Source organism: Cyprinus carpio, chromosome B7, assembly GCF_018340385.1.
Source record: "Cyprinus carpio isolate SPL01 chromosome B7, ASM1834038v1, whole genome shotgun sequence".
Lineage (NCBI taxonomy): Eukaryota > Metazoa > Chordata > Actinopteri > Cypriniformes > Cyprinidae > Cyprinus > Cyprinus carpio.
The window spans coordinates 43,465,122-43,490,838 of NC_056603.1; the positions used below are offsets into that span (position 1 = coordinate 43,465,122).

General features: G+C 39.0%; 2 protein-coding genes across 9 annotated transcripts in view; both read left to right on the plus strand.

The window, feature by feature from the left end:
- Positions 1 to 5,683, plus strand: part of LOC109071947 (sodium/potassium/calcium exchanger 2-like) — a 59,154-nt gene extending 53,471 nt beyond the window's left edge. For 2 of the 5 annotated variants that reach the window (XM_042728782.1, XM_042728786.1), the window contains 2 exons: positions 3,917 to 4,083; positions 5,164 to 5,681. In XM_042728782.1, the coding sequence (XP_042584716.1) occupies positions 3,917 to 4,083; positions 5,164 to 5,413 (417 nt within the window). In that variant the 3' untranslated portion in view covers positions 5,414 to 5,681. Of the gene's footprint in view, positions 1 to 3,916; positions 4,084 to 5,163 lie in introns of all 5 variants that reach the window. The other 3 variants (XM_042728785.1, XM_042728784.1, XM_042728783.1) reach the window with 3 other exon arrangements.
- A 6,299-nt stretch (positions 5,684 to 11,982) lies between these two features.
- LOC109112163 (junctional adhesion molecule A-like) overlaps positions 11,983 to 25,717 on the plus strand; it is a 262,729-nt gene continuing 248,994 nt past the window's right edge. Inside the window, exon 1 of one of the 4 annotated variants that reach the window (XM_042728794.1) lies at positions 11,983 to 12,253. In XM_042728794.1, the coding sequence (XP_042584728.1) occupies positions 12,193 to 12,253 (61 nt within the window). In that variant the 5' untranslated portion in view covers positions 11,983 to 12,192. The remainder of the gene's footprint in view (positions 12,254 to 25,717) is intronic. The other 3 variants (XM_042728792.1, XM_042728788.1, XM_042728787.1) reach the window with 3 other exon arrangements.

A 25,717-nucleotide genomic window follows, 5' to 3' on the forward strand; every position in this document is an offset into this window, starting at 1 on the left:
TGACATTAAGCTAGCAACATTATAACTCATATTACTTTTATATCGTATTGCTGTCTATGTTATAGAACATAAAAAAAAAAACATCCTGGCATGGTGAAACATTGAGATGATGTAAATGAAACTTCACAATGTTTCACCTGATTATACATTCAGTCAGGAATTATAGTTTGGAAAAAGTCTAACTAGTAAAATGTGTACAAGTTATATGAAAACTAATACAAGTAGATTAATAATAAAAAAGTCTTACTCATGTTTATCTCTGCTGGGTCAAGCTGCTTCGTTCTTCTTTCTGAGGTAATCCAAATCGTATTCCTCTCGGCGGTCTTATTGAGGTGAATTATGTCTTATTCCTCTCAGTGCAAAGCAAACAGTAACATTTAAAAAACGTGAAGTACAGACTCGCTGCTTTGTTTGCTCTGAGGGCGGTTACCCACCGCGAGCTTCAAGTGGATGGTTATAATCTCAATAGCGCGCGTGGGCGTGGTCGCATCAGATATAATGAAGGAAGACGTGAAAGACGGACATCGCATTGTTTTCATATGGATTACTTTATCACAGAATATTTGTTTTTAGTAGCACTTGCTTAGTTTAAAAGTAGACATGTCAAGCTTTCTATAGATATCTCTCTTATGTCTCTGTGTTGAGTATTCACTGAGTTACAATTCATTTTAATGACGTGTTTCTAAATAAAGATCACCGCAGCTCAAGGCTGCCGACAGCGCACCTTGTTTGTTTTCTTTATTTTATAAACGCACAAAGTTTTATTGTTATTATGTGTGGATACAAATAAAAGTAGACCCTTTACAGATTCGATTGATGTATTGCTCTTATCTGTTTGATAAAAACTGAAAGTATAATTTAATTTTTTTTCGGGGTTATCAGGAGAAAATGCCTCAACACGCTTATACATGGGCATCGACTCCAGAGGGTTAAGATGGGAGACAAGTCAAGGCACTGAAGTTCGATTCATTGAATCAAAAGTTAAGCTGACACCCCTGGATCAGAAGGGTGAAGCTGTAAAAGCAGAGATCTGTGGCGCTGTCTTCGCAGCCAGGATCAGGAAGTACCTTGTGGCTGCTGTAAAGGGCTATAGAAATAAAGTTTGATTGATTGATTGATGTGGAAAAGCATGCTCGAATGAAGATTGAGAGATGGTTCCATCTACTCGACAGTCAAACGGTCTTAGGAGCCATTCAAAGAGTCAGTTATGGGTACAAAACCTTCTTTGCAAATAGAGTGGGTGAAATCCAGAAAGCTGGACTAGTGCAAGACTGGTGGTGGATCTGTGGCGATCTAAACATAGCATAGAGGGGGTGCTTCTGAAGATTTGAAGGAGAATTCCACATGGCAAAATGGACCAGAGTTCCTGAAGTGGCCAAGGGAGAAGTGGCCTAACAAAAAAATCAAATGGAGAGGTTGCAGCTCATGCCAGGGAGAGTGTAAACAAGCTCCAGAGGAAGGCATTCTCAGGTGCATTAACAAGAGCTCAAGCAAGAAGGGGTAAGCAGAAAAAAGACCTACGAGGCACTCAGGAAAGTCCAAAGAGTGAAACTCAAGAAGGAATACCTGTGGTTAACCCAACTCTTCTTCTAGGAAGGAAGCCCACTGGCTGGGTTAAAGATCTTGTGGAAGTAAGAAGATTCAGTAGCCTGTCCAAACTGGTGAGAGATGTTGCCTGGGTTTGTCTAGCGGCCAAGCATTTGCTGAAGAGGAAGTGTTGGGCCCCTAAACAGTCAAAGTGGGAGATAAGATCACCCAAGCAAGCTGTGCTGACTGTCAAAGAACGAGAAGATGCACTCAAAGACATCTTCCTCACAGCTCAAAAAGGTACAGTTTATTCAGACACAACTCTAAGCAGGCTGGCAGTATACAAAGATGTGAACTCTGGACTGCTAGTTTGTGGAGGCAGAATTCAGACATTCAAAGAAGATAAGACAGCAGTGCCAGTTTTACCATTTGAAGCATGGGTGTCTACACTGCTGGCATAGGAATCCCACAAAGCAGGCCGTATACTTGCCAAGAAAATGGTTGACAGCTGTGTGGTCTGCAGGAAAAACAAGGCAAAACAGTGTCAACAAATCATGGCTGACCTGCCATTAGAGCAAACAGGCCCAGCTGCACCTTTTGAATTCACCACTATGGACCTGTTCGGCCCTTATGAAGTGAAAGATGAGATCAAGAAGAGAACTAGACTCTGTATGGGGAATAGTCTTCCCGAGCCATACACACTGAAGTGGTGAGTGACATGTCATCTGAAGGATTCCTGCTAGCCTATCAAAGGTTCACTTCACTGAGAGGACACCCCAGGAAACTCTGGTCAGATCCTGGCACAAATTTTGTGGGAGCCAGACCTGCACTGTATTTTCTTTGAGAGTTCATTAAATGAATATATGGTTATGTACTTGAAGAAATTTTTTGGAAGCATGGTACAGAAGGGTCGTGGAAGATCCACCCTGCAGACGCTCCCCATAGGAATGGTGCAGCAGAGGCAGCTGTCAAAGTAGTGAAGCGGACATTGAGCAACCTTGGTGGAGATGGTGTTTTCACATGGGGAGAATTCCAAACTTTTCTTTTCATGGCAGCTAACCTTGCAAATGAGAGACCCCTGGAGATTTCCAGTTTCATGGCTACCCTTACAAAAGACTTAAACATATTCAAGGAGAGGTAAACATTTTCTGGAAGAAGTGGAGCCAATTGGCTGGACCTAATCTGTTCATAAGGAACAAATGGTACACCAAAGAGCGAAATGTTGCTGTTGGAGATGTGGTCTGGTTGGCTGACCAAAACGCCCTGGGAGGACAGTACTAGCTGGCTAGAGTGGTCAGTGTCAATGCTGACAGCAAAGGCATTCTAAGAGATGTGCTTGTTAAGACTTTTGCCAGCTATCCTGTTCACATCAAAAAGGCAAACGGCAAATAAGGGCTCACAAGAGCTAACAGTGAAAGAACCAAGAGGCTCCAAACCAAAATTCCAGTCACAATTCTTCATAGAGATGTAAGACGCCTTGTCATTTTACTTCCCACTGAAGAACAAGCAGAGGTGTGAAGGGATTGTGTGACCTCTGGTTTTGAAAAAAAACCAGGAGCTCAAGTGGGAGGTGTTGAGCTGAATCTCAGAAATTAGTCAAAGAACTACACTTACCAGAGTGCACCAGCAGCAGCAATCTGGCTGCTTGTCACCTGTTCTGTCATTTTCACTGATTTGGAGCACCTGTTAAGAACATGGAGGTCCTCAGTCATTCAGACAAACAAACTTTACTGAGAAGACACTCCAAGTTCACTTGTAGGTTCAGTCCAAAGACACCAATGGTCAGTGAAATGTTTTATTTCAATGAACAGACCAATCAACTGACAAAGCCAAAATAAAAATAAAAGTGATTGAGTTGGAAATTTGAGTCGTCCATGTGTCCTTTGGAAATTGAACAAGAGTAGGACTTGACATTGGTCATGTGATCACGGAGATTTGATACAAGGCTCTACACAGTCTTTCGAACCAGTCTGCTTCAATAGAGTAAAACAGGCTTCGGAGCCTCAGTGTCAAATGTCCCATCTCTATCGAACACTTCATTCCCAACAACTAAATCGTAACGTTAATAGCATTTAATTGCAATTTTAATGCAACTTTAAGTAGAAATTACATTAAATTATATTTGAGTTTATCACAAATGCTTGTCGATACGTTCAACAGTACTTTAATCATATATAAATAAAAAAAAATCTAGATTACATATAAAGATGTACTTAAGTCCTACGTAAGTGGGTTAGAAACATTCTTTGTTTGTTTGATGTCATGGAGTCTTTTAAATTCTCGACACAGCTGAGAAATAATCTTCAACTGGCAGTGTGTTATTGATGTTGAGCTCAATGGTGATTTAAGGCCATATTTTTCTGATTGTTTAGTGCTAATATCTCTGCAGGTTGGAGAGACTATAGGAATCACTGAGGAGATCATGGGACTGACGATTCTAGCAGCGGGAACCTCCATCCCTGATCTGATCACCAGTGTCATTGTAGCCCGAAGGGGTCTGGGAGACATGGCAGTGTCCAGCTCCGTGGGCTCCAACATATTCGACATCACTGTGGGGTACGCTTTGTGTTTTTATTTAAGAAATGTATACTTTTCTTCAGCAAGCATGCATAAAATTGATCAAAAGTGACAGTAAAGATGTTTACAATGTTGCAAAAGATTTCTCTTTCAATTAAATGCTGTTGTTTTGGACTTTCTATTCGTCTGTGAATCCTGAAAAATAAAATTTAGAATGATTTCCACAAAAATATTGTGCAGCACAGCTGTTTTCAACATTGCTAATAATCAGAAATGTTTCTTGAGCAGCAAATATTAGAATGATTTCAGAAGATCATGTGACACTGAAGACTGGGGTGATGATGGTGAAAATTCAGCTTTGATCACAGATATAAATTACAATTTACAATATATTGACATCGTAAATCGTAATAAAATTTCACTTTTTCTTTTTAATTAAATAAATGTTGATTTAGTGAGCATATAAACAGTGTGCACTCTGTAGTCAAATTATTTTTTTTAATTTAACATTTTAAATAATTGTTTTAATAAGCTTTTATTGTTAATGAAGTACCCTTATTTTGATGTCTTGACTAACATACTAAAGCACATGTGAAGTTCTTGATTATTTGTAAACTGTAGTGTTTTATTCATTTTTTTTTACATTTTAAAGTTAATATATTTAAATTTGTTAAATATATTAAATTGTAACTTTGCATCATTACAGATGTTTAATTCAAAAATATTTAAGTGTATGACAAACATTTCAATAGAAATTACATCAAAGTATGTTTTAGTTTATCATAAATGCTTGTGAGTACATTCAGCAGTACTTTAGCCATATTTCAAAGACAACAGAAGTAATTATGAAATCACATAAAGATGTACTTAAGTCCTAATTAAATGAGTCAAAACACTCTAAAGTTCAGCTAATTGCATTCAAAAACTATTTTAATCTAATTGCAATGAACATGCAGTTGTATAAAAACGTTACATTCATTTTGCACTCAAGTATTTTTTTGAAAGTATGTTATTTTTGTATTTCATTGTGCTGTATTATGCATTGAGCAGCTCACTCGGTTTTGTATCAGAGCTTGAGTTTTGTATATTTGTAATGTTCAGCGTTTCTTTGTTTCCCAGGTTACCGCTCCCATGGCTGCTGTACTCCATTATAAACAGTATGAGCCCGGTTCAGGTGAGTAGCAACGGTCTGTTCTGCGCCATCGTGCTGCTCTTCCTCATGCTCCTCTTCGTCATCATCTCCATTGCCGCCTGTAAGTGGAAGATGAGCAAACTGCTGGGCTTCATCATGTTCCTGCTCTATATGGTCTTCCTGGTGGTCAGCGTCCTGTTGGAGGACAAGGTCATCGTCTGCCCCATCTCTGTCTGACGTCCTGTGAAGCTAAAGCCACGTTCCTGCTTTAACTTGCCTCCGTATTCATTTATTTTCTTATGACAGAGTTCCCAGTCTCCTTCACACTTCATCTAAAACCCTGTGTTTATGGGGTTTTACACACTTAAAACAAGCTTTAGATATTTTCCTGGAAAGCAAGACAAATATTAATATTAAACATCTTTAGTTTTTTTTATTTATTTTATTTATTGTCTAATTTTAAGCTCAAACTTCATTAGGCATACACTTAGACTTTTCTTAAAACAAAAATTATTTGGCCGCAATTAATTATATATGAATATATTCTAAAAAAAAAATAAATAAATAAATAAAAAAAAACTTAGTATCTTTTTGTTTTTCAGTGCAAATATCTGAGCATTCTTACATTAACTGAGAGTGGTAATTTATTATGAAAATTATAAATTATAGATAAGTCTTGTTTTCTTGAATGAATGAATTTAAGTTTGAATGCCAGTGTTATTTTAGTATCATTGAGATATTAGTATAGTTTTTATTCATATTTTGAATCAGCTTTTATTTGTATATTTTTCATTTTACTTAAAGCTTGAGTTTTTTTTTATCAATCTTTATTTTAGTGTTAGTTATTATAATACATTGTTAAACTAAATTGAAATTAGAAATGTTGCCTTGACAACTAGCCAAAATAAAAAGCTTGTATATTTTATTTAACCTTGTCAAGTGATGGAAATGTGTTATGGTTTTAGTTTTTGTTTCAGTTTTAGTTAACTATAATAACCCTGATTTATGCTTAAAGCAATAAGTGGGGAACGAAAAATAACCTTGTTTTTCCTTTGATTTATTATTTATTTATTTTTATTAATTCATTTATTTATTTATTTTTTTGGCTACTGATTCCATGCTTCCTTTAATTTGTATTTTATTTATTTTTAAATATCTTCAATCTTTGTGCTTCTCAAGTAAATGTATCGATTTAGAGATGTTTAGGTCTGTGTTTGATTTGTACTTGAAAACATGGCAAAATTTCTAAGAACTTTTTTTTTCTTCTAGAAAACAAGTATTAATTTAATAATAATGTAAACTTTTATTGTGCGCCACTCATTGAAGTACAGTTGATCATATGAGATGATGTAAAACTAGAGCTGTAACGGTGCACCAGACTGAAACTGGTCGATAACTCTTGTACAGAATCCTTTGAACTGAATGAGATTCATCAAGACAGTGTTAAAATCTTTATACAGATTACTGTTTTTTTTTTTTATTTACTTTCAAACAACATGCACCGCAGCTGTGGTCGAAGCCAAAGTGTGAAGCGGATGGAGCTCTGTGATCAGAATGATCTCTGATTATTATTTGGTTGTTTAATCACTCTGTAGGGAGTGTGAGGATTTCTGTTATTACAGCAGGCAGCGTTTGCTCATTTCTCAGTCTCTGAAGGCCGTTTGTTCACGCTGTGAATGTGCTGCACTGATGAATAATCACTGGTTTGGAGCAATTATTCCATGATATGACAGATATAGTGTCCAAAATTATTTTCACTTTGCATGAGCTGATGGAACATTAAGAACATGAAAAGAAAACCAACTTTCTTGTAGTAAATAGAAGTATGGTGTATTCTGCATGTTCAGCTATAACTGTATTTTATTTATTTATTCAACCAAATGTTATACAAAATTAAACTGGCCCTAAAACTGACAATCTGTGAACTGTTACTTCCCTAACTTTAAAAAATGACAAAGACAAATGCTGGTTGATGATGTATTTCAGATGTTGAATGTTGTTCAAACACCTCCTGAAATATTACGGCTCTTTGGTTTGGTTTAGCTTCAGTTCACGGTGAAAGTAAATTTGTGAAATGTATTGGCAGACACTTAATTTGAAACTGTGGCAAATAATATCTTGAAGGTTGTTATGGATCCAGGGTGACACACGGGAATGTTTCTTTAAAGAAAACACTGATTATTTATGAGATATTATAAATATTTGTATATTTTTATTTACATTTTGCCTGTATGTCAAGAGGCCAAGATACATTGAATTTGAACATATTGTTTACCTTTCATTTAATTTTTGTTTTTTATATGTATCTTGTTTATTTAATAGCAGTCTAGAGGTATTTGAGCTGCAGTACTGGTTGTAATAATAATAATAATTACTAGCTGCCTCATTCACACTGAAGGAGATTACAATAAACCTACTGCATGTTGCTTCCCCAGTCGTTATTATTCACCCCTTTATAGAAAAATCGCGTTGAATAATATTATAAACACGAGGGAAATGTGTAGATGCTTATAGTCTGTAGTTAAGTGTTGAAACTAGAAAACATTAGACATATATCGCACTCCCAGCTGCTAAAACCACGTGCAGTGATTTCCCTCAGTAGTCTGCGTTCACACGTATTTGGATCAGAAACCAGATTGGAGACGGTTGTGATGCGCTAGAAAAGATATTTTTAAGTAGGCAATGCATGCATGAAAATATGTAGCCTGTTAATTAAAGATGTGCTCATTGCTTTACTGTTAGATTCAAAGACAAAATATTTGCATAATGATTTGCTTAACAAATAGTCCTTTGGTAACGAATGAGTGTGAATGTGCTAGTGCTGTCTAAACCTGTCCTAGAGACGTAAAAACACACGCATTTATTAAGAGTAGCGCGAGCCATGTTACACTAATGGTGCTTTAGGACTCGATCTTTGTAATCTGTACAGACACACATTTACTAACTAGTGGATAACTCACTGATCAAGAAGATTCATGATTCACATACTGTACACTAGCATAAAACTTATTCCAATAGTGATTTATTTGTGGAGGCAGACATTTTATTTGTGTTTTAAGACATTTTGGCGTGACAGAAAATCTGAACGCAGCTGCTGTGTATATATACCTGAGCAAATCCTGCCCTCTAGTGTGTAGTAGGACTTTATTTTTGTAGGAAGTTTTCCAGTGTAAACCAAGGCCTGTTGCATCTTTTCTTTGTGAGCAGGCAAACGCATGGACTAAACTTAGAAATGCTTCTCGATCTCTTTTGCTGTACTAAATACTTATATTTGAGGGAAGAAATGCAATGTCCTTATCAGCCCAATCATATTTATTCCTTCAGAAGAATCTCTCATCCAGATTGCTGAATGTGGGTTGTGTTTTATTTTCATTTCAGCAGTCCACCAATGAAATCTTGTAAGGCTTTAATTGTTTAATGAACCAATAAAACTGATGAGAGTGTATTTCAACAGGTCTGGACTGAGCAAAGAAATGTGTGAATGTGTAATAAATATGTGAATGTGGAGATATTGATATGGGCTTTGTTTCCCAAAAGCATCATAAACAAAAGTTGATCGTAGCTCCATTGGTTTCATTGCTTACGATGCTTTTGGGAAACACAGCCCAAAACTAATGTGATTTATGATATTTATTATATCAATAAATAGAGAAAAAGTTTAAATTCTCAGACACTGAAAGGTTTTTGATAAAAACTGATGATAAAGGTGGTATTAAAACTGATATAAGCAATGTAGCTGTTTGAAAATTTGCTTTAATATATATATATATATATATATATATATATAATATATATATATATATATATATATATATATATTAATTTTTTTTTTTTTTTTTCTCCAAACTGGAATTGCTTGTTATACCATAGTATTTATTTATTTTCCAAATTAACATCTGCTTCTCGTGATAATTTTGTATATTATTCTGTCTTATCTAAGTATTTTGTCTAATAAGAGGGCTGTACACACTGTTTAAGTGCCCCTGCTTTATCCTGTCCCTGCTTTCTGGCAGGGTATGGATTATTATGATTAATTTAATTTGTTTTATTTTGTTTTGTGTCAAACAGCATTATTAATATGCACTTTGCATTTATATTTGTCTGTTTAATTACTGTTTGTTTGCTCGTAATATGGCCAAAGTTGAATGTTTGGCCTGAATTTACACAAATCTGGAGTAACTGAATGCTGGATTTTCTCCATTTTTACACTTACACACAAAACTCATCTGGACTTTAAAGAAGTGAAAACGCTGATTCTGTTCACCTTTTTCTGGCTTCATTTCTTAGCATTTGCAGATGGCCCTGTTTCTGTCTCCAGCGTTGTCTTTCTTCATAAAACTGCACTTTTGTACTGAATTACGAGATTCATGTCTGCATGTCTCCATCACTCTGTTTAATGTCCCATTTGACTAGTGTTCATGTGAGTTATTTCAAATGTACATATATACAGATACTAATAAGACTATAGAGAAACTGTACATGCAAAGTATGTAATAAAATAAATAAATGCAAAATATAAGGGCAGCTTGTCCGTGGTGAATGAAGTTTTCCATGGAATTAGCAGCTGCAAAGATATAAAGTTGAAATAAAGTTGAAACACACAGACAGGATTCTCTCATTTCTTTATTTTACAAATGTAATACGCAAGAAATGTGTCTCATGAGCAGGTAAGAAGATTGTATGCTGCTGTTGTTTTGACTCATTGCAATCAACAGTTTTAAAATAATGCTAAAAAGATTTGACAACACTGACATAATTATTGTGTTAAGTTAACAATTGTGTTAATGGGGAAAACTATAATGTGGCTATTTATAGGCAAATAGAATAAGTAGTTGTTTTATGGACGGGAATTGTTACCAACTTAAACACTGTTTGTGAACCTAGTCAGTGCACAGCTGATGCGATGCAAACTATGTTGATTCATATTTTATTACGTTTGTGTCGCTGTTACTTTTTGCTTGCAAACTCTTTTTGATTTGAGGTCCAGTTGTTGTGGCTTCAAGCTAATTCCACTGCAAAAAAAAGTAAGAATATGACCTTTTTTATTTAAATGTGGAATGATTAAAAAAGAAAAGTTTGCATCAATAGAGTGAAAAGGAGACATTTTGGGCCACTAAGTGGACTCTACAGGTTATTGTGTTTGCAAGTCAAAACCACAGAGAGGCAGGACCTCGGTTTAACGTCTCATCATCATAATAACTGTGTGATGATCATGCTTTCTTCACAAGACTGTGATAAGGGCCGTCTTTGAACCTCTCTCAGTGTACGACACAGGACCACCGATTAGGAGCCACGATCACAGAAATCACTACGATTGTTTCACAATGCTAATTTTTCATCTAGGACAGTCAAAAATCGTGCAGTTTGTCTCGAGCTTAAAACACCTTCAGACCTTCACCTTCCAAATAGCTACATGCTGAAAAGAATAATTTACTGACATCTGTATGTGAGTACTATTATCTCCACCATCTCTGATGAAATTGGCTGTGTTTTTTCTGCATTAGCGCTGTTTTGAACTTACTGTTTGAATACATTCACTTTCTGGATCCTTGGACTTTCCAGGAGTTTACCGGTTGATCTGATCACAAAAACCTGCTTCTTTTAATTTTTATAAGGTATTGTTTTTGTTCAAATTTACAGATTCAAATCAGTAATTAATTATTATTTTACTACTCTCCACGCTCCCTGACATGCTCTTGTGGCCCCCACTTTGAAAACCGCTAGTAGACCGACTCAGCTTGCATTCATTCACGTGATTTGTCGAGATGAGTGTTGGTTTATATAGTTTCATTTCTAATCACTCAGACACTGATGCTTTGACTGTAAGTACTGGCAACATGTCAGAAGTGCCGGTACGATAAAGACTAAAATATAGAAGTGCCAGTACTGTGTACCGGTGCATAACAGCCAACTTCAAGCACTGCTGCTGCTCTATTAAACTGATGATACATGTAACTCTAGCAGAGAACTAACAACACACAATGACATGAACACTTTTTTAACATCATGCAGAGAATCATGTTTAGAGAAACTTGACAAATCTGTCAGAGTGGTAATTGCAATTGGTCAGTTTGGTTAATTAAATTAAAATTTGGTTTAACTTCTGTTAACTTAAAATGCTGAACGAATCATATGCGATCATGGACTGAAAAGATAGAGAGTTGAAAGCTATGCAGTCATTCACTAAAAGAAAGAATAGAATCTGCATCTGAATATGTGAGAATTTACAGCTATCAGTCTAAACTGGGTGTGTTGAACCAGTGTGGTCAAACTCACTGTGTTCTCACACTCTGTAGTGACGTGTTTCTAAACCTCAACAGTGAGGACACAGCTCTAAGAATAATAGAAATAGATTATTAAAAAAATTTAAAAAAATAAAAATAGACAAAATATTGCTGATTGTAAAAACTGTTATAGAGTGGATCTCAGATCTGATATACATTTATTGTTATAAATACAAGATATAAATATATCTTAAGAGTAAATTTACATTTCAGTCATTCAACAGACTCTTCTCCAGAGCAACAAACTGCTTTATTTTTAATACATGAGGCTCTATTCATTATAAACAGATGGCAAACATGACTAACTCTAAAACAAGTGCAATTTAAAACTGGTAATGCAAAATAAAATAATAATAATGATTATTATTATGTATTTTCTATGCTATTTCTATTTTTGGAGAAGCACAACAATTAAATGATGATCTTTATACTCTCATTTTAGTTAATAATTATTATTTTTTTCTGAGTTTTTGTAATTTAAAAAAATTAAACAAATGTTCTAGTTTTCCATTTTTCAGTTGGTGTATACATTTATTTTGCTTTGCTAAGTTAGAATCTGAACCAACCTAACTGCTATATACAGCATAGATGATTTTTCACATCAGTATAGTGTGAGGACAAAATGGTCAGTTGGTGAGATCAGAGGAAGTTAACACCCACAGGGTGAGCTGATGGTGTTAAAAGGAAGAGCTGTAATTATAGAGTGAAAAGAAAGACTGTCAGAAACAGAAAATGGCTGATAAGCGTCGCATGTGTCTGCTGGGACTGATCATTCTCTGTGCACTTCTCACAGGTAAAGAATACTGGTTTTGACCTATAATACACTATAAAAAATCTGTAAAACATGAACCATTTCAAAAAATAATTTAATTAATTACTTTAGCAAATAAGTCTGGCTGAATATGCAAATTGGGGTGTTTTTTTCACACATTTGAGATTGTGTATGTCAGAGGTTCTCAGCTCTGGCCCACAAGGTCTAAGTTCTTGCAGAGTTTATCTCCAATCTTGAAAAAACGGTAACTTTCTAGTAATCCTGAAGACCTTAATCAGCTTGTTCAGGTGTGTTTGATTAGGGTTGGAGCTGTAGCGTGAACCAGACAAATTAAAGATTCGATCGGGAGCCTGGTTGAAACATGAGCCGAATTCCACAGAAAGGCAGGATGTTGTAAATCAACTCCCAGCACCACAGTCTGATAACCGACCAACTCTTTCACAGAACAGCTTTCAACATTAACACCATTAGAACAATTATTGACAATTTCAATTCGAAGAAGAGATTGTCTAATTTGGGGCAAGTAATCGAAGAGATGGACAGTCTGACACTCAGAGAAAACAAGATCGTTGGATTGACTTCCCCCACCTAGCAAAACCAGACTGAAATTCCTAAGGAGACCTGTTAACCCCTCTGGTCTCCACAGGACATATCCTTACTCCCCAGAATGGCACAGAGAATGCCTTCCAATGCATATATTTAGCTTTTGTCAAGCTTTTGCTATCAGTCATGCCGGCTTTTAGCTTTGCTTGTAGTTTAGCTTTTAGTCATGCTGTGTCATCACTTTTAGCGTTCTTCGAGCGCCGTTCCTGCGTGCTTCGGCCTGCACGCCTGCTGCTTCTTAGCCACGATGAGAAGAAACACCACCTAGTCTCGTCAAACTTTACTTCTTTTCTTTTCCGTTTGAGAGTTTCGTGTTCTGAGTTAAGTTTTGTAACGCCGTGTCTCCGAGTCTGACCTCGAGTGCCCGTTCAACTTCAGCCAGCCCACAACTCCGCATCTTCAGCCAACGCCCAACCACGGGCTTCCCAAGACGTCACTTCAACGACTACTGAACTTCCAGCCAATCAGCAACTTCGGGAAACCCCCTTTTCAGCGACAACAAAAGGGAACCCCGTTAAACAGGCAACGCAAGTAACCTCCAGACTCACATCTGTACTGGTGTTATCTAATATAATTTTAACCTCATTGAGGAACTCAGTGCGAGGGTTAATTAAGTGATTAAATGGTTGTTCATGTCTATGCAATTTCACGTATTGCTGTAAACTTGGGATTTCACATTTTCATTCTCTTAAACTCACTCTTTCCTAACGTTCTATCCTACTGCAACTTGTGTGAATGTGTGAGTGCGTGTGCTTATGTGTTAGATTAGTTTATATGTCTTAGATTTATCTAATAAAGCCTTATTTATATTGAAAAGAGAAGTATCTTGTGTTTTGTGCTCACAAGTTAATGTCTTAAACTGCCGATCTTGTTACTGTGCTAATTAATAGTGTTTTCACTATACTTTGGATATTAATATCCAGCGCAGATTTGTTGTTATACGGCTCGTTCAGTGAATCGCTGGCCGTTTCAGTGATCAGCCGTGAAACAGTGATTCTGTTCAAATTCCCTTTAAAATCTTAAATGATTCCCTTTGAGCTAAATTGACCTGTTTCCCTTACAGAGCTAAACTCTGCAGGAAAGTGGACATCAAGTAGAGAACCCATGTTGTATTTCATACTGTTACACTCATAAATGTGATGCAAAGGTCTGCTCAAGTTAAAGGGGTCATCGGATTTCCATTTTCCACAAGTTGATATGATTCTTTAGGGTCTTAATTAAATTTCTGTCACATAGTTTGGTTAAAATTTCTCAATGGAAGTATAAAACAACACCATTTTTACCCTGTCAAAAACAGCTCAGTCTACAGCAAGACGTTTTATTGCATACCACTTTAAATGCAAAAGAGCTCTGAATTGAGCCTCACTCTGAGAGATGGTAAACTTTAACCACATTCATCGTGAAACTTGCTAATTAGCAGTGATCGAACTGTAAAAATATTTCAGGGGGGATGGTGTGGTCAGTTTCTTTGTCGGTGGGACGGGGGGTTGTTGGGGTGTTCCTGTAGCTAGTTTTACATAATGATTATAAAATTTGTGTAATTTTTAAAAACCTTATTAAATGAACTATTATTTATAAGCTTTGGGACAATCTCTTCATTTACCACTTATTTTAGATAAATATTTTTGAAATATTATAAGGAAATAAAAATGGAATAATATAGATAATTTACATGAGTAAATGTACACACATTAGAAACAAGTTTTACAATATTTCATCACTCAGAAATTTGCAAGCAACCATTATGATCAGTTTAATATCACAAATGGTTTAGTGGCGTGACGTACAGCCAACTAATGATGTTTTATTAACAAGGTTCGGAGGAGCACGATCAGATAATCAACCAATTGGGCACAGGTGCAACTCGTTTAGCTAACCATCTTAACTAGCACAATACTTGTATATAAATGCAGCCTACTTACCTCTCTCCTGTGACAGTTTTCTGGCATCCATTCGTCAGGATTATGTTTGTATTCGAAATGTTTGAGTTGGATATTTTAGCTTGGTGTTATGAGGTGAGCCACTGGTTCAAAGGCACCTCCCTCTGCTGGCTCTAAGGCGCTTCCTCCTCGGCCTGGATCCACCGCCGAGCCCCAGGCCTCAGCACACGGGTGGAAACTCACAAGGCCCACTACGGGCACACCTAAGCCGCAAAGTCTCCGTTCACCTCCACCATCGAGACAGCCATTACAATCCCCAACATCATCTTATGCCTCCGCTTCACCATCCATCCCTCCCATTGGGAAATGGACCATCGCAGGATTGAGACAAGCGCTGTCAAATTCCGAAGTTAAGTTTTTTCGAAAAATGCCCGCAAGACTAAATATCATCATGTCTCATTAACGTCATCTTCTTCCAGATCAAGTTCCGGTTCCCCTCGAGCGTCAGGATGTAGCAGGCCATCAGCAAGCCTGGGCCGCGCCCCAGATTCGGTTGCTCCTCCCAATGCACTGCCTACCTTTTCTCAGCCAATCACTGCAGCGCCTTCAGCTGCCATGCCGCATGCATCAGCGCCCACTGGCGCGACTTCCCAATCTCCTATCCTTTCCTCTCTACCTCCGGCTGTAGATGCTAGCGTGATGCTAGCCGCTCAAGCTCAGCCACCTTACTTTTACCCTTTTACTTCTTTTCCCCATCAGTGGCCAGCAGCCCCCGCTGCAGATGCCCAAGTAGGGCTTCTTCAGCCAGCAACACAAGCGTACTGGCGTTAATCCGTGCATGAGGATGCCTCTGCAAACGGTTACGGCCCCTCCCTCATTTCAATCTTCCTCTTCCTACGGGGCTCCCCAAGCACCAGGTGTTAATCCGTGCGTGAGGGTGCCTCCGCAAACGGTTACAGCCCCTCCTTATCTCCTTCCAATTCTTCTACCCTAACAAAACCTCAGTATACTCTATTCACAGCGACCCCTCTACCTACAGTGAGAGTCCCTCCATCAGTCGCGTCTCCTTGCTCATTCAGCATCGGACAGGGCTCTCCCTCCCGGTGCAGCAGAGCCGCATGCTCCCTTCGGTCAGAGTGAGAGCTCTCTATCCGATGCGGCAAACCGCGTCTCATATTCAGCTGCAAGAGAGACTCTTCCTTCCGGTGCAGCAGAGCTGCAGCTCCCTTCGGATGCAGCAAGAGTCCCTCATTTGATATCTGCCATTGTGCTCCTGTTATAGTGGCATGTAGGGCTCGCCAGTCCGACGCTGCGAGCCGCAGCTCCCGTCGAGCACTGCACGGCCTCTCCCGGTCGCTCTGCACCTTTTCTTTTTACAGCATGCATATTTTGGGGGGGCAACTAAAAATTTTGCTCTCTGGCTGCTGTCCCATGCCTTTAAGCTTCTTTTGGGGAGTTGTTTGGGTTTGGGCTATATTCCGGGCCCAGAGCCCTCCCCAAGGACAGCACGCCAAAATGTGCTTACTATTTGCTAATAGAAGAAGATTTTTTTTTTTTTTGTGTATTAGTTGAGGGCCAGAGCCCTGCATAGTTTAGATTGAGAGTGAGACTATTACCTGTGCCCAATTGGTTGATTATCTGATCGTGCTCCTCCTGAACCTTTTTAATAAAACATAATTTCATGAGTTCACCCTTACATCTAATCCAGGGGTGACAAACTCAGTTCCTGGAGGGCCAGAGCCCTGCATAGTTTAGATTCAATCCTAATTAAACACACCTGATCCAGGTAATCAAGTCTTTCAGGCTTATTTGAAAGCTACATGGTATGTGTGTTGAAGCAGGGTTGCAACAAAGCTCTGCAGGGCTCCGGCCCTCCAGGAACTGAGATTGACACCCCTGGATTAGATGTAAGGGTGAACTCGTGAAATGATGTTTTATTAAAAAGGTTCGGGAGGAGCACGATCAGATAATCAACCAATTGGGCACAGGTACAACTCGTTTAGCTAACCATCTTAACTAGCACAATATGTATATAAATGCAGCCTACTTACCTCTGTCCTGCGACAGTTTTCCGGCATCCCTTCTCCACACCAACTCCTCATTCCTAATCTGTTTTTATCTCACATTAGGGACAGGGGGAGTTCTTTGGGTTTGGGCTAAATTCTGGGCCTGGAACCCTCCCCCAGGACAGCACGCCAAAATATGCTTACCATTTGGTAACAGATTAGATGTAAGGGTGAACTAGTGAATGGTGACCCATACTCAGAATTTGTGCTCTGCATTTAACCCATCCAAAGTCCACACACACCGTGAACACACACCCGGAACAGTGGCCAGCCATTTATGTGTCTGGCGGCTCTTTCCTTGGAGGACATTGAAGATATCTACCTATTCGGAACCATGATAACAGGTCTTCTGCTGATTGGATTAGGCTTTGCCCTGGTTTATCGAAGAATTCAGAAAATGGGAACAGCTGTCCAAAACCTCACAGGGCTGCCCGTTGTGATTGGAGCAGTGGGCAGAGCGGTCAGCACTGAGACTGAGACTATTAACCGCAATATGGATAACATCACGGAGAAGCTCACGGCTTTGCAAAGGCAAATGGATCAATTTGGGACCAGAATGGACTAAGAGAGTAGTCGTTTTAATCGGAATGCGGCTACTAGCCCCAAGACCAAACAACCCTAATCTTATCTACTTTCGGCTCCCCTCAACCAGCACTGGCCTCCTGCGGACTGATGCACCTAGATTTGATGCCAGGAGTAGCAACTCTCCAGGCCTACATAAAAGAACTTTTACATACATACACACACACATATACAGATATGCATTCACCCCCCCGACCCACATCCCTCGCCTTCGCCGCTTTGTACCGCCAGTCTGACAAGCGGGTCTGTGACCATGGCTTCTTGCCTGCGCTGGATTACCTCGACACCCCTCTTCCCCTCCCCTGTTGCAAAGTCGTGTGTTTATGCTGTATTGATTATGTGCTTTTGTTGCTGAGGTGTTTTTCCTGTTCTCACACTGTATTCCCAAAGGAGCATAGTCTGGGGGTTATGGATTGGATTGTAGTGTGGTAGAAGACTAGTTAGGTATGCAGGAGCTAAACCATTAAGGGCCTTATAAGTAAGTAATAATATTTTGTAACTGATACAGAACTTAATAGGTAACCAGTGCAGAGACTGTAAAATTGGGGTAATATGATCATGTCTTCTTGACCTGGTAAGGACTCTAGCCGCTGCATTTTGGACAACCTGTAGCTTGTTTATTGAGGATGCTAAGAGTTAACAGTTTGCTTTGTACATTCATTTTAAGAACATTAAGTTAAAGTTACTGACCACAGCGACTCATGACACTGTTCCAAATCCTGCTGCACCACAGAGCGCCACTCACATAGTTTTCCATAAAATCAGTGCTTGAAGTGGAAAAAAGTGGCGGTACTCAACCCTACTCCCCCACCCAAAAATGAATAAATACAAACTAAAGTACTAGTACTTTTTTAATTTTCATAATTTGCAATGAATGTATATTGTGCCACAATAAATAAATAATTGTTTGCAATTCAATTCAGATTTATTTGTATAGCACTTTTATGATACACATTGTTATAAAGTAGTTTCACAGAAAAGGAACGTTTATGCATTACAATTAGTAGTTAACAGCACTTTTTATAAACAAATTTGCACAAGTCAAGTTGCAATACCAAACAAGACCACAGGGAGATGCCAAAAGACCACTAAACAAGCTACCTTGACCTGACTGATCCATGCAGAATTACTAAACCAAAGCCTTCTACAGACTGCACGCTTTTAGCAATCCTATAAGATCATTGCAAATCCCACTGTGTGACATGGATCTAATAATAATAATAATAAATAATAATAATTCATTATATTTATATAACACTTTTCTGGGTACTCATAGCACTTTACATGGAAGGGGAGAATCTCCACATGGATGATGAAATGGCAGCCATATTGTGCCAGAACGCCCACCACACACCAGCTTATTGGTGGAAAGGAGAGAGTGAAGAAGGTAATTAGTATATGGGGATGATTAGAAGGCCATGGTGATTATCAGAGGCCAATGGGCAAATTTGGCCACGATACTGGGGTTACACTCCAAATCTTCTTCGAAGGACATTCTGGGATTTTAAATGACCACAGAGAGTCAGGACCTCGGTTTAATATCTCATCATAATAATAACTGTGTGATGATCATACTTTCTTCACAAGGTCTGTGACAAGGGCTGTCTTTGGACCTCTCTCAGTGTACGACACAGGACCACTGATTAGGAGCCACAATCACAGAAATCGCTACGATTGTTTCACAATGCTAATCTTTGTTCTGGAACAGCCAAAAATCGTGCAGTTTGTCTCGAACTTACAACACCTTCAGATGGCTTCAGACCTTCACCTTCCAAATAGCTACATGCTGAAAAGAATAATTTACCGACATCTGTATGCAAATACTATTATCTCCGCCATCTCTGATGAAATCAGCCGTTTTTTCTCTGCATTAGCTCTGTTTTGAACTTACTGTTTGAATATATTCGCTTTCTGGATCCTTGGACTTTCCAGGAGTTTACCGGTTGATCTGATCGCAAAAAAAACCTGCGTAAGGTTAAAACCAAGTTGTTTTTCATTTTTATAAGGTATTGTTTTTGTTAAAATTTACTGATTAAAATCAGTAATTAATTATTATTTTACTACTCTGCACGCTCCCTGACATGCTCTTGTGGCCCCCACTTTGAAAACCGCTGGTAGACCAGACTCCGCTTGCATTCATTGACTCCACGTGATTTGTCGAGACACATTTTTTTTGTTGCAAATTACATCAATTTTTTTAAGTTAGTCAGTAGTATAATTTTTTTAATATTGAAGTGCCAGAACTGTGTACCGGTGCATAACGACCAACTTAAAGCACTGCTGCTGCTCTATTAAACTGATGATACATGTAACTTTAGCAGAGAACTAACAATGACACGGACACTTTTTTAACATCATGCAGAGAATCATGCTTAGTAGGGGTGGTTAATCTGTCTGATTTCCCGATTCGATTCGATTACGATTACGATTGGAGAGTTTTTTAACATCATGCAGAGAATCAATTTAAAGAGAATAAGTCCGATTCGATTACAGTCGATTTTCGATTATTAACTATTCTCGATTAGCGATTATTGATTTTCCATTTCACAACGGTAAACGAAAATACACTACAAAGTGACTGCAGTATTAAAAAAAGTCAGCTACTGAATTAACTCTTTTATTGAGTAACAACAACTCAAAGCACTTTCTGTATCGTGTAGTTATAACTTCAGAATTATTTGTATGTAGCTTATGTTCTGTAGAACACAGAAATGAATACATCACATTGTGTTGTGACTCATCAAGTTGAACTAAACAATAACAAATAAATGAAAGGCTTATTTCCTTTAGGAAGTAGATCAGAACCAACATACTGTAGAAATTGGACAATTTTCTTCTAGAAAGACAACGTGTTCAGGTGGAGGAAGACTGCAGGTTGCAGTCGAAACATGTCTATAATATACTATACTATATACTATAATATATACGCGCTGCTTCTGCTCTGTTGCCGCTTGCGGTGTGAACCCGGCCAAAATCTGTCACTTACTTACAGTTCTATCCAAAAATAAACTTTTTGGCCGAAATACAAAAACAACTTTAAATAATTTATACTGCTAGTTTAGCCTTAGAGATTTATTTATTATTAGTAGTAGTAGTCGTATTCTTATAAATAGGCCTATATATTGGCAGAAGAACGGATGTTCAGCGGCTCTTAGTGCAGATGGTAAGTAATTTTATAGTGTTTTTGACGTTTTCGCTGGCACACGAGCAAACAACTCAATATAGATAGACAAATAGCATAGATTAATATAGGCCTAGCACACATAGCTACAGTATAGACATCTATGATCTGCGTGTTTTTTTCTGTTTTCGAGAGTTTGCTCATTTACATTGTCTCTGTTAAGAAGTTTGCCGTATACATTTATGAATTATCTATAAGCTTTTTATGATGGGTAAGGTATGTATTTGATGTCTCAGATATTCTGTGTATCAACATATAAAAGAGTTTTTTTATGAATGGAGGGTAAGAGCTAATATAATAACTATAATTCGGATCAAATATATATATATAATATATATATATATATATATATATATATATATATATATATATATATATATATATTTATTTATTTATTTATTTATTTATTTATTATTATTATTTTATGTTAAAATATGTCAAAGTACTTACAGTTCTACCGCAACCTCAAAAGCCTGCCATTTTCCTCTAATACATTGGAATGTTCAGCAGAAAACATGTGTTGGCTACATAAAACCAATGTTTGAAATTGTAGAATTATTGTTCTTTTCAAGAAAAAACAAAATTGATTCAATTGGAACCAATTAACTGTACTCTGTCCAAAATCCGCTGTTCAGTTGTGCGCTGCCTCCGCTGCTGGTGTGAAAGCAAAATAGCCGCGCGCTGCTTCCGCTCTGCCTACCTGCTGCTAACGCGCTGCTTCTGCTCTGCTGCAGCTTGCGGTGTGAACCCGGCCTAACAGCTCGCAGCCGGCCGCTACCGGAGCACCAGCAGCCGATCGCTTAGCGGTTTCCCCGTCGGAGTTTCCCAACAGCGACGGCTCCAAGCGAGGTAACGTTAGAGGGAGACCCAAAAAAGAGCCCACAACAGAGCCGATCACTTACAATAACAGCACTGCTCAAAACGAATACGAGGGCATTTTCTCGTGCGGGGTTTGTGGTAAGATGTTTCCAGACGACGTCCAGTTGAGAAACCACGAGACGCAGCACGGGACGTTCACCGGCGGCGTGAGCACGGGAGTGGAGCTGGTCGCTTTGGACGGCCCGACGATGATCTCTCATCCCCAGTCGAGGTTTCAGGAAAACGGTCTGCCCGCGGACAACCGTAAACGCGAGAGAACGAGACGACACGTCGCCTGTGATCTGTGCTGGAAGGTCTTCCGAGACGTCTACCACCTCAACCGGCACTAACTGTGTGCGGGCTGCGCTTCAAATGCAAGGATAGGATGTCTTACCATGTGCGGTCTGCCATGGATCGGTTGGTTGCTCGTTCCTGGTTCTTCCATTTTACACACCTGCTCTGGCTGCCGTTACTTGCTAACTGGAACTGTTCAACTCCCGGTATAAAAATTTTTTTTTACAAAATAAAATAATGCAAAAAATAAAAATATAAAAAAATAAAAAAATCGATTTTTGAAAATTTAATAATCGATTCATACTCGTCCATAACATACTCGCGATTAATCAATAATCGATTTTTTTCACCACCCCTAATGCTTAGGGGGACTTGACAAATCTGACAGAGTGGTAATTGCAATTTGGTTAATTAAATTAAAATTAACGTGGGAAGTCGTGACCTAATGGTTAGAGAGTCGGACTCCCAATCGAAGGGTTGTGAGTTCGAGTCTCGGGCCGGCAGGAATTGTGGGGTGGGGGGAGTGCATGTACAGTTCTCTCTCCACCTTCAATACCATGACTTAGGTGCCCTTGAGCAAGGCATCGAACCCCCAACTGCTCCCCGGGCGCCGCAGCATATAAAATGGCTGCCCACTGCTCCGGGTGTGTGTTCACAGTGTGTGTGTGTTCACTGCTCTGTGTGTGTGCGCTTCGGATGGGTTAAATGCAGAGCACGAATTCTGAGTATGGGTCACCATACTTGGCTGAATGTCACGTCACTTTCACTTTCACTTTTTCAAAATATGGTTTAACTTCTGTTAACTAAAAATGCTGAACGAATCATACGCGATCATGGACTGAAAAGATAGAGAGTTGAAAGCCATGCAGTCATTTACTTAAAGAAAGAATAGAATCTGCATCTGAATGTGTGAGAATTTACAGCTGTCAGTCTAAACTGGGTGTGTTGAACCAGTGTGGTCAACCTCACTGTGTTCTCACACTCTGTAGTAATGTGTTTCTAAACCTCAACAGTGAGTACACAGCTCTGAGAATAATAGTATTAGTAAACTAGATTATATAAAAAAAAAAAAGAAAAATAGACAAAAGATTGCTGATTGTAAAAACTGTTATAGAGTGGATCTCACATCTGATATACATTTATTGTTATAAATACAAGATATGAATATACATTGAGAGTAAATTTACATTCCAGTCATTCAACACTCTTCTCCAGAGCAACAAACTGCTTTATTTTAATACATGAGGCTCTATTCATTATAAACAGATGGCAAACACGATTTTCTTTCTGAATTTTCAGCTTTGAGGTACTTACTAGAAAACAAGTGCAATTCAAAAATGGTAATACACTAATGGTGATATACTGTGTAAAATAATAATAATAATAATAATAATAATAATAATAATAATAATAATAATAATAATAACAATAATAATAATGTATTTTCTATTGCATTCCATTTTTGGAGAAACACAACAATTAAATGATTATCTTTATACTCTTTTAAGTTCATAATTATTATTTTTTTTCTGAGGTTCGGGTTTTTTTTTTTTATATATATACAATTTTTTTAACAAATTTTCTAGTTTTCCACTTTTCAGTTGGTGTATACATTTATTTTGCTTTGCTAAGTTAAACCAACCTAACTTCTATATACAGCATAGATGATTTTTCACATCAGTATAGTGTGAGGACAAAATGGTCAGTTGGTGAGATCAGAGGAAGTTAACACCCACAGGGTGAGCTGATGATGTTAAAAGGAAGAGCTGTAATTATAGAGTGAAAAGAATGACTGACAGAAACAGAAAATGGCTGATAAGCGTCGCATGTGTCTTGCTGGGACCGATCATTCTCTGTGCGCTTCTCACAGGTAAAGAATACTGTTTATGACCTATAATACACTATAAAAGATCTGTAAAACATGAACCATTTCAAAAATAATTTAATTTGAGATTCTTAATGTCAGAGGTTGTCAACTCTGACCCACGAGGTCCAAGTTCTTGCAGAGTTTAGGTCCAATCTTGATAAAACGGTAACTTTCTAGTAATCCTGAACACCTTGATCAGCTTGTTCAGGTGTGTTTGATTAGGGTTGGAGCTAAACTGTGCAGGAAAGTGGACCTCGAGTTGAGAACCCCTGTTGTACTGTTTACTGTCATACTGTTTCACTCATAAATGTGATGCAAAGGTCTGCTCAAGTTAAAGGGGTCATCTGATGTCCATTTTCCACAAGTTGATATGATTCTTTAGGATCTTAATGAAATTTCTGTCACATAGTTTGGTTAAAATTTCTCAATGGTACTGTAAAACAACACCGTTTTTACCCTGTCAAAAACAGCGCCGTCTACAGCAAGCCATTTTATTGCATACCACTTAAACCCTCTGGGGTCAACAAACGCGGATATGCGTTTTGTGGCATCTTCTCCTAATAAGACCGAAAAGAACTTAACCCTTTAGGCACCAGGGTTTTTGGAAAAAAATACTCTATTTTGACATCAAGTTTTCAAAAGTTAGGGTTAGGGTTAGGTATAAGCTTGAGTATAAGAACTCTACAAGTGCATGCTATAAGTATGCTATTCATTTTATCTGTAAAAATGAGCAAACCTTAAGGGCTGATTCTGTGTCTATGAAGCTGTTAAATCATAATATCACTAATTTTTGGAAAGATGTCAGAACTTTTAATAGATGCAGAGTATCGTCTAGGTTACGTATGTAACCCTCGTTCCCTGAAGGAGGGAACGGAGACGTTACGTCAGAAAGAGACTGACGAATGGGGTCTCACCCGAGAGCCCAATCACCTTCGAGTGGTAACAAAATGAGCCAATGGTACACAATGTACCTTGGTCTGCGGGATTTGCATCGCGAGCTCCGCCCCGCTGTGTGGGTATATAAGGAGCAGCGCAAGCAACTCGCATTCAAGTCTTCGCTGAGGAACCGAGCCCAGTGACCCGGCCGTTCAGCGGAACAGCGATGTGGCAAAGGGACGAGGGTTACATACGTAACCTAGACGTTCCCTTTCAGTCGGTCACGTTCTGATGAATGGGGTCCCTTACAAAACGCCACATGGCTGTCTTCCAGTGACCCGTGTGAGTGATAGCACCCTGTCGTGAGGCCAGCACGAGTGAGGGCCTATTCCTGACACAGAATACACTGGGTAGCATATTCCAACTGGACGTATGCTAGCAGGCCGCCTGCTCATAGGAGGACTTACAAGGCAGGTACTAACCGAGAGGTGGTGATACACATGAATTCTGAGGTACCCAGCCCGCAGGGTGGAAGTTTCAACGACAGAGCTGGCAAGGTGCTTGCCAAGGGAAAGACACATGCTACGACGAGACTTACTGTGGAGATACACACGTGGGATTGCCCAGAAAGGGGAATCACAACACATGGAGGCACCTAGTCCCACACAGGGATGACCGAAATGGCATGCACGCAAGTGCTGGACATCAACAGTGCTGGAGGAACCCAGGGTTCTGAACTGAGGGAAATAGCGCATGTATCCAATCCGTGGAGTGGAATGGCGCAGCAAGCGGATTGACACCGAGCAGGTCCTTACTGGCCCGAAAGGACACGGGCTCTACACAGAGATTATAAAATCTCGCGAACGTGTTAGGTGTTGCCCAGCCCGCAGCTCTACAGATGTCTGTTAGCGAGGTGCCCAGGAGGAGGCTACACTCCTAGTTGAGTGAGCTCTCACCCCTAGGGGGCATGGCAGATCTTGAGCCTGATAAGCCAGGACAATAGCATCCACTATCCAGTGGGATAACCTCTGCTTGAAGACAGCCTTTCCCTTCTGCTGGTCTCCGTAGCAAACAAAGAGCTGGTCTGAGGTCCTGAAGCACTGAGTTCTGTCTACGTAAGCGTGGAGTGCACGTACTGGACAGAGCAGCGCCAGGGCTGGGTCTGCCTCCTCCGGGTGCAGCGCTTGCAAGTTCACCACCTGATCTCTAAAAGGAGTGGTGGGAACTTTGGGCACGTATCCAGGCCGGGGTCTCATTCCAGGCACGCTTTGTCAACTG